Source organism: Salmo trutta, chromosome 32 (assembly GCF_901001165.1).
Source record: "Salmo trutta chromosome 32, fSalTru1.1, whole genome shotgun sequence".
Lineage (NCBI taxonomy): Eukaryota > Metazoa > Chordata > Actinopteri > Salmoniformes > Salmonidae > Salmo > Salmo trutta.
Window position 1 is genome coordinate 12560975 of NC_042988.1, and position 10311 is coordinate 12571285.

A 10311-nucleotide genomic window follows, 5' to 3' on the forward strand; every position below is an offset into this window, starting at 1 on the left:
ACTCTGAGCTTTGAGTGACTTCACAAGACAACAACAACATTCTGAGTGTGATGGCGTGCAACACTGATCTGTTAAGACTTCTCTGATGGAGGTCAAATGGTGTTTTAGATCTAAAAGGGCCTCCAAAACACACACACACACACACACACACACACACACACACACACACACACACACACACACACACACACACACACACACACACACACACACACACACACACACACACACACACACACACACACACACACACGACAATGCCTTGAACTAAACATGGCCCACTCATCAGTCCATGTTCATCCATACATCACACTGCCCATGTCATCGCCTGTCTTAGTGTAGAAACGTGGTGGCGTTAAAACTAATTGTAACTGGACCCACTGCAGTGGCAGGAGAATAAGGCTAATGATGCCCGTCACCTGGCTCTCTGCTGGGAAGGGAGGGGGACTGAGTGAAGGGTACAGCAGCACCAGTTGACTCATTGGCAGGCAGCAGAGCACAAACACTCAGCCTGGCTGGGCAGCTGGCTGCAACACAACATATCTCAGGGGAGACCATGTCCTGGTGACTGGCAGTATGTGTCTGTGTGTGTGTGTGTTAAAGTGAGTGTGTGCATGTGTCTCTAAGAGCCTGTCTGTAAGTGTCTGCGTGTGAAAATATTGAGTGTGCCAAGTGTGTATGTGTCTGTACAGCATGTGAGAGTGAGTGTATTTGTGTATGGATGTGTGAGACAGAGGACAGGCCAGACCCAGCAGGCTTTTCACTGTGCTTAAAAACAAAACAGCATGTAGAGGTAATTCACACACAACACAAACGTAACAGGGGAGACATCTTGCAGAGAGCCAAGACGATGTTATAAGAAGCTAAGCTAAAGGATAATAGGAACCATTTCAATGTTGACACAAAATGCTGTTTCCTTTTCAGTAATCCCTGCTGTGTTCATTTCCCCACCTCTCCACCAGCCGTTTCTCCTCTCCCTGCTTCTTCCTCTAACCTGTCACACTGTCCCTCTATTGTCCATTCAACATACTACAGTCCAAGCTCAAAACCACCTGCCCACCAAGCTCGGACAAATAACATGTTAGGAGGGAATGTATTTTTTGTGGCATGCATTGCAACATCTGGTAAAATGGAGTTGTTCTTACTCCTCTAGACCCTGAAAATCAATGAAGTGAGCTGCCTTGGCCAAGCCTTCCCCCAGAGAGAGAGAAAAGGGAATATTCCATGATGTTCAAGGCCTGTCAGTATCACTCTTTCTCCACGTAGCTATTCTAAATTCACTTCCAGGTCATCTCTCACATTGGAGTGGCTTTAACATTGAAAGTGTCAGGCCGTTATCATAAGTATAAACGGTGTGGAAGTGACGTGTCGCTGTCACTCAAGTCAATGTCTGCCCTTATCTGATCAACTCCTTCACACAATCACAGACTGCCATCAGACGGCTTTTGCATCATAAATAGTTGCTCAACCACCTTGCTTTCATTTCAGACAAGGAGCTGATTGCAATTAACGTGCACGGAATTAACATCAGCCAAGTAGTCAGCTATGATTACAGAGCCCAGGCCTGATTAAGCCAAATCACATCAGCTATTCTGCTCCCTGTCGGTATTCCTGTCTCTGATTGTGTCTGTGCATCTGTCTGTCTGTCTGTCTGTCTGTCTGTCTGTCTGTCTGTCTGTCTGTCTGTCTGTCTGTCTGAATATAGCGGATAACCCCCCCATGAAAACAGAATAGGCCCTGGTTTGCAGTCTTTTCTGGCTAAATCATCTCCTATAATTCCTAGTTGTTATAAAACATGTCCTAGAGAGACAGCGGTGCTCAAAAAGCTCCTACTCTGCTGATCTTTTTGAAAGGATTAGTAATCATGTGACACGGTGAAGGTGCTCCTCAAAATGCAACCCAACTCCACTGAGATGTACATATTGTGGAGTTGAGAAACCAAGCTTACTCCAATGAAGTCTTTTTTTTTTCAACAGTAAATTGTTTCCAGAAAATAAACAGAACAAAATAAGGCAATTCAAAACACACAGATTTAATCTTGTAATTAGGTGGCTAAATCTTTAATTTAGAAGTTGCTAAACCCTAACAAGTGTTTTCAAGAAAGCTTTGCACTGGAAATAAATCTTGCCTTTCATGATTGACAATCTTTCCCCACACTAAACTAAATATCTCTCCCCATACTAAACTAAATATTTCTCCCCATACTAAACAAAATATCTCTCCCCACACTAAACTAAATATCTCTCCCCACACTAAACTAAATATCTCTCCCCACACTAAACTAAATATCTCTCCCCACACTAAACTAAATATCTCCCCCTACACTAAACTAAATATCTCTCCCCATACTAAACTAAATATCTCTCCCCATACTTTACTAAATATTTCTCCCCACACTAAACTAAATATCTCTCCCCACACTAAACTAAATATTTCTCCCCATACTATACTAAATATTTCTCCCCACACTAAACTAAATATCTCTCCCTACACTAAACTAAATATCTCTCCCCACACTAAACTAAATATCTCTCCCCACACTAAACTAAATATCTCTCCCCATACTAAACTAAATATCTCTCCCCACACTAAACTAAATATCTCTCCCCATACTAAACTAAATATCTCTCCCCACACTAAACTAAATATCTCTCCCCACACTAAACTAAATATCTCTCCCCACACTAAACTAAATATCTCTCCCCACACTAAACTAAATATCTCTCCCCACACTAAACTAAATATCTCTCCTCATACTAAACTAAATATCTCTCCCCACACTAAACTAAATATCTCTCCTCATACTAAACTAAATATCTCTCCCCACACTAAACTAAATATCTCTCCCCACACTAAACTAAATATCTCTCCCCACACTAAACTAAATATCTCTCCCCATACTAAACTAAATATCTCTCCCCACACTAAACTAAATATCTCTCCTCATACTAAACTAAATATCTCTCCCCACACTAAACTAAATATCTCTCCCCACACTAAACTAAATATCTCTCCCCATACTAAACTAAATATCTCTCCCCACACTAAACTAAATATCTCTCCCCACACTAAACTAAATATCTCTCCCCACACTAAACTAAATATCTCTCCCCATACTAAACTAAATATCTCTCCCCATACTAAACTAAATATCTCTCCCCACACTAAACTAAATATCTCTCCCCATACTAAACTAAATATCTCTCCCCACACTAAACTAAATATCTCTCCCCACACTAAACTAAATATCTCTCCCTACACTAAACTAAATATCTCTCCCCATACTAAACTAAATATCTCTCCCCACACTAAACTATCTCTCCCCACACTAAACTAAATATCTCTCCCCACACTAAACTAAATATCTCTCCCCACACTAAACTAAATATCTCTCCCCACACTAAACTAAATATCTCTCCTCATACTAAACTAAATATCTCTCCCCACACTAAACTAAATATCTCTCCCCACACTAAACTAAATATCTCTCCCCACACTAAACTAAATATCTCTCCCCACACTAAACTAAATATCTCTCCCTACACTAAACTAAATATCTCTCCCCACACTAAACTAAATATCTCTCCCCACACTAAACTAAATATCTCTCCCCATACTAAACTAAATATCTCTCCCCACACTAAACTAAATATCTCTCCCCACACTAAACTAAATATCTCTCCCCACACTAAACTAAATATCTCTCCCCATACTAAACTAAATATCTCTCCCCACACTAAACTAAATATCTCTCCCCACACTAAACTAAATATCTCTCCCCACACTAAACTAAATATCTCTCCCCACACTAAACTAAATATCTCTCCCCACACTAAACTAAATATCTCTCCCCACACTAAACTAAATCTCTCCTCATACTAAACTAAATATCTCTCCCCACACTAAACTAAATATCTCTCCCCACACTAAACTAAATATCTCTCCTCATACTAAACTAAATATCTTTCCCCATACTAAACTAAATATCTCTCCCCATACTAAACTAAATATCTCTCCCCATACTAAACTAAATATCTCTCCCCACACTAAACTAAATATCTCTCCCCACACTAAACTAAATATCTCTCCCCATACTAAACTAAATATCTCTCCCCACACTAAACTAAATATCTCTCCCCATACTAAACTAAATATCTCTCCCCACACTAAACTAAATATCTCTCCCCACACTAAACTAAATATCTCTCCCCACACTAAACTAAATATTTCTCCCCATACTAAACTAAATATCTCTCCCCACACTAAACTAAATATCTCTCCCCATACTAAACTGAAGGGCACGTATTAGGGAAGGAGGGAATCTAAAACCATGAGCTCCCTCTACTGCAGGTATGGAAGTAGACATTGAAGGCTAAGATCGCCATCTTGTGGAAGAGTTTATGAAGACAGGAATGAAGGTGAAATCTATATACTTCTATTATCTAGTAGTTTTCTATTATTCTTTTATTTTTCATTTATAACATTCAAAATAGACATGTTCAGACAAATAATGGCAAATTATTTATCAAGAATAAAAAAAATAATTACAGTAGATCATTTCATTCGTTTTAGGCAAATGTGAATACACATTAAAATAGTATACCTGTGGAATATATTGAAATATCAATTTGAAAATGTTTCATACATGATCAAGTAGCATCAAGTATCAAAGAGTATCAGGCGAAAGGTACAGTACAGATTCACAGTACAGATTCATGACAAAATATGGACCATGCTGATATTACTTTGCTAAAAATAGAAAAACAGATCATTTGAGTTCATCTTAGAACAGGGGTGCTAAGTTCATATGTTTTTGCGTGCTTGGCTGCGATGGAGCAGAAGAAACCCAGGAGAGAGAGAGGGAGGGAAAGAGAGGGAGAGAGAACCTTGGTCATTAACAAAGCTTACGCGCTAATTCTAACCCTGACCATTGCGTAACATGCTTTAGCACGCTGCAGAGGCCTGGCAAGACCTGATTTAACAGGGCCAACCATACCCAAGGCACTGCATCTCTCCCCCTGTCATAGGACTATGACACACTTCAGGATCATGCATAAGTAACACAAAAGCAGTCTAGACTAAGCAACACAGACTGACAGACAGAGAGCGAAAGGAAGAGAAGATTAGTGGAAAGGTGAAAACAGTACGAGGTGGAAACACCATGAAAACCCCAGTTCCAGTCCTTCTTCCAGTGTAATAGCGTATCAATCGAACATGTTAGGGAATTTGCTATGACAGTACGTGCTGAAGTTAAACTCCTCCACTGTAAACTCAACGTTCTTCCACTTCTTGGCTAATTTTCTTCCCTCCGGAGTCTCCATGGCAAAGTTCTCAATGGCCAGAATGGGCAGCAGGGCAATCTCCTTGTATACCATTTCCATTCCCCATTGCTGTTCAGATATAAATATATAAACAAATATACTGTTGTAGATTTCCATATATAAGCATATTAAAAGACAATAGAATAATCCTAGTACCATAAGATAAACGGAATGGCTGCTGATCCAACTTTTCCTGGACCTTTCTTCCCGGGGGCTAAATGTTCCCAAGTTTCTGCGCATGTGCAGGATTCTGTAATACGTACAGTCTCTGTTCTAATCGTATAGAACAGGCTACTCTGGCGAATGGTGCTCATTTAATAAAGGGAGATCAATGCTGAATCAATGTCTGCAAGATCACATTATGATAGTATTGTTCATAACAGAACTGAATATACACTGAGTGTCCAAAACATTAGGAACACCTTCATAATATTGAGTTACACCCCCTTTTGCCATCAGAACAGCCTCAATTCGTCGGGGCATGAACTCTACAAGGTGTCGAAAGCGTTCCACAGGGATGGTGGCCCATGTTGACTCCAATGCTTCCCACAGTTATGTGAAGTTGGCTGGATGTCCTTTGGGTGGTGGACCATTCTTGATACACACAGGAAACTGTTGAGCGTGAAAAACCCAGCAGCGTTGCAGCTCTTTACATACACAAACCGGTGCGCCTTGCACCTAGTACCATACCCCCTTCAAAGGCACTTAAATCCATTCACCTCTGAATGGCACACACTCAAGCCTTAAAAATCATTCTTTAACCTGTCCCCTCCCTTTCATCTACACTGATTGAAGTGGATTTAATGAGTGACATCAATAAGGGATTGTAAGTTTCACCTGAATTCACCTGGTCAGTCGATGTGACGGAAAGAGCAGGTGTTCATAATGTTTTGTACACTTAGTGTAAAAGCATAGCATAATGTTACTGTAAGACAAAGAACACCATCTCAGGTTTTAGGATGATTGTGCAAATGGCTGCATTTTTCTCTCATGTGGCCACAACTCAACAACGCGCGCCACTAAGGAAAATATCTGCCTATGGATCCGCAGCCTCGGTCTAAAATAAAAAGCTAGAGATTAAAGATCAACCTCACCCTGCCACAGGCAGCACAGCTGATCACACGGCCTGGCTCCCAGTCCTCGAAAGTCTTCAGCGCGGGCTGCCCACCGGTTTTATAGTACTTCCTGAAAACAAATACACATGCACAGGTTACCTCCTCACACACACTGATGCAAAACCATTTCAAATATGTGCTCTTTTTGCCTTACAATGTGGACCAATATGTCTTGTGACAGTATCAGGACAGACATTAGAGAAGCACAACTTACTCAAAGTCGGGGTTGATGTTGACATGGTGTGCGTTTTCAATGACTTTAATGTCATTACCGAAGGCCACGGGCACAAAACAGCCTCGACACGAGAGCTGAACCGTAGCAGCACTGAAACGACTCCTCTTCTTGATCTTCAACTGCTCTGCCAACTGTCTGGTCAACAAGGCTTCTGTCTGGAGATCAGTGATCTAATAGGGGAGGCAGAGAGAGAAGAAATCAAGTGAAAACAAGATTAGATAATGAGGAACGGGCGTGCGTAAAAGTTTATTGTAACAAAAATCATTTGGGTGCCGGGTTCAAAAGGCATATCCTGGAAAAAAGGAAAGTGAGTGAGTGTAGGTCTGTCCTTTTTTCCAAAGTGATTAGAGACATGCAGGGGTAGAACATAGAGAAAGATACCAGCCTCACCACCATGAGGAATCGCCTTACCTTCATTTGGAACTCCCTGTGCTCCATCCTCTGCACTTCGCCGATGGCCCTGCCAGTCAAGTCCTCCAGACATTCATTGAGGAGTTCCCGACGCACCTCCCGCCCCCCCGCCTGGGCCACCACAGAGTAAACGCTGTCACTCGCCCGAGCCCGGCCACTGGCCTGCTGTTGTGCGATCTCATTGGTCAGCAGCCCATAGCGCACCACCAGGTTGCATTCTGGGATGTCCAGGCCCTCCTCGGCTACGCTGGTGGAGATCAGGAGGTTGAGAGAGCCCCGGCGGAATGTTCTGATTGTTTCCTTCTGCTCATTCTACAAGCGCACCCACAGAAACACACAAACAGAGGTCAGTTGTTGGTATAACACAGGTCTTGGCACTTTCCAACCCACCTTTCTATACCTCCACAAGTTTAATGTCAAGTTACCTGGGTCATGTAATTGATGCCATTGCCGGCGCCAGTCAGAATGGCTGCTCTGATACCAGCACGCTGCAGTGCTGGGTTGTTGGACACCCAGTCATACAAGCAGTGGGTGCTTTTACGGGTCTTGGAGAACAGGATCCCTCTGGAGGGCTTACCCTGGTCAAACTGCTCCAGCAGGGTGTTCTGAAGCTTCCCCATTTTAGGGTTTTCAAACCGGGCATCACCTGACAGTTTCCTCAGCTCCACCTCGTTTTCTGTTGAGGAACAGAACACTGACTATCAACGTTCAGAAGTTGAACTTCCTATACCCTTAATATTCCAGAGAATCACACACATACAGATTGTGAGAAAGTCAGAGAGATTGTTACAAGAGAATTGCAGGTTCTCACCCTGGTAGAGCCCAAGCAGGAAGAAGTCGGTTCCATCCATGGCGATGGAGCTCTTGGTACTATAGTAGGACTCAAGGACCCTAAAGGCATCCACCATGCGCACAGTGTCGTTGATGAGCAGGGCGTCGTTGTACTGACGCAGGTGGAGAGCACACTGGGCCAGCAGTCTGTTCCTGTCTGTCACACCTACACCAGGAAACACACATCCAAAATAGGTTTTAATGCAGTATTCAAAACTCTGGTATTGACTGAGGAAGGTTCCTTGTGTGATTTGGTGCATGAAAATAGTTCCTATGCTTAGGTTCTATGATGTGGTATTAATTCATATTAAGAGGATGATTTACCCTTCTTCTCCAGAATCACCACGTCTGCCTCGTACTCCTGCGTGCCAAACTCCCTGACCGGAAAGTCAGGCCCTAAGGCCATGAAGTCATGGATAAACTGCATCATGAACTTCAGGTGATCCCCAAATGGGTCCTGAGACAAAACAACAGGAGTTTGTTGAATTCAAACCAATACAGCTCTCAAGTTCAAAGGCTTTATGTTTACAGAACAGAATTGAACTCACCTGAGGTCTTTTGTCAACGATGTCAAACCTTTTCCTGGGTCTGGGGACCTTTTTCTTCAGCTCAGGGGCGTACACTTTAGACGAAACAATCACTGAGTCCAGGTTGGCACAAATCTGAAGGCCATAAATAATGAAATGAGCTAAATGTAAAGGGTAAATGTAAAGGGTTAGAGGGACATTATTCCTTTTTTTTACTCATGATGAAAGTTGGGGCTGAATAAATAGCATGTAAAGACCACCGGAGAGAGAAACTGACCTGCAGCACATGCTCCACAGCTCCTTTGATGCTCTTGGCTCCCCCTGTCCCAGGAGAGGCAGTGAGGCCCAGGATCTGCGGCAGCCGCCTCTCCCCCTTCAGCTTCTGTGCCACGTAGCGCCCCATGATCTTATTGTAGACACCCTCCTTATGAGTGTGGTGGCACTCATCAATGATCAGCAGAGTGAACTCTATAGTTGGGAGAAAGAAACACAATGGTATTGTGAACTCAATGGAATCCAATGGTTTTACTGTATACTAGTTCAACATATGGTTTAAACCTAAGATATGGACCAGTCTTTTAAGTGTGTTAGCTTAGGTTCCAGGGCTTTACTGTGTCAGGTGTAGATACTCTTTATCATTACGTGTCTGTCAATTGGGATTGATACCAAGGGTTACTGGTGCACAGTGGAACAAAGCCTGGGAGCCATCTTACAACAGCCTAACTTCTAAATAAATCATTAACAAGTAGTGTGTACTACACACACCTCACAACAATACCATGATTCAATATGTGGAAGGCAGCAGGGTAGCCACTCACGTGAGAGCTCGACATGTTTTCCCTCCTCCTGGTTGGTCAGGGCATTCTCCAGTATCTGTGCTGTACAGATGACCAGGTCAGAGTTCTTGACATTGCAGCCAAAGAATTCCTTCTGGTCACAGTCCCCACTGATAGACACCAGGCTATAGTCCAAACCCAGGAAGGGTTTGAACTCATTGTTGTAGAGTTGATCAACCAAATGAACCTGGAAAACATAATGCCAACAGGTCGCCATGGTTTCCTCGGGAATAGTGGAACTTTTATTTTCTGATTTTGTATAGAATTAACAACACACCTATACTAAAAGGTCAGACTACCTAGATACAATTACACAGATGGGTCAGTTACCTGGCCAGTTACTCTGAAACATCTGCTAAATAGGCCCAAAGCTCTAGTAACCCCTCCCTACCTACCTTGTTGACCAGCACAGCCACCTTAGCTCCAGGGTTATTCTCCAGATGTTTTTTGGCCACATACACAGCAGCCCGTGTCTTTCCTCCTCCGGTGGGCAGCCAGATGATGACGTTCTCCCCCCGGAGAGCCCTCTGAACCACCTCCTCCTGGTACTCATACAGCCCGAAGTCTGCCATCCTACCGGTCTATTGGTCCACACACACAACTCCTTGTCATTAGAAATAAAAACACTCATTAGACTAAAGGCAGTGCACCACAAGGCTATTTTTAAACTGAAATGCAATACACACTGCAAATGTCCCTACAGTACTACAACGTACTACTACTACTACTACCATTTGTGGCAGTCAGCTATAGATGAAGTCAAGCCATATTCAAACTCAGCTCACCAAGTGTTTCTGAAGCAGCTCTATGTTTTGGATCAGCAGCAGACAATGTCCATGGTCCGTTGTGACCAGGTTCTGAGTACAGAGAGGTTTTCACTGAATAAAGATCCACCCAGCTGACACCCAAACAGAAAAACGAAACCAAAAGCACTTCCGTCTTATGTGAAGAAGGGGTCCTATTCAAGGGAGTTCTTGAGTGCCAACAAAGTATGTCTAAGTAAAAGAAGTGACACAAGGATGTGAATTATAGGAA

The 10311-nt window shown here is 42.8% G+C and overlaps 1 protein-coding gene across 2 annotated transcripts; it reads right to left on the bottom strand.

Moving 5' to 3' along the window:
* Positions 1-4433: 4433 nt before the first annotated feature.
* LOC115171111 (probable ATP-dependent RNA helicase DHX58) lies at positions 4434-10209 on the bottom strand. Of its 2 annotated transcripts, none has more exons than XM_029727623.1 (12): positions 10062-10209; positions 9672-9857; positions 9259-9463; positions 8718-8908; positions 8462-8575; positions 8238-8370; positions 7894-8079; positions 7508-7758; positions 7083-7394; positions 6651-6841; positions 6416-6506; positions 4434-5390 (listed from the first exon to the last, which is right to left on the bottom strand). In XM_029727623.1, the coding sequence occupies exons 2-12, from the start codon at positions 9846-9848 to the stop codon at positions 5205-5207; spliced, it is 2037 nt and encodes a 678-aa protein (XP_029583483.1). In that variant the 5' UTR covers positions 9849-9857; positions 10062-10209; the 3' UTR covers positions 4434-5204. The 2 variants fall into 2 exon arrangements, with proteins under 2 accessions (XP_029583483.1, XP_029583481.1); XM_029727621.1 differs by having other exon boundaries at positions 9672-9880; positions 10062-10208.
* Between the last annotated feature and the right edge of the window lie 102 nt (positions 10210-10311).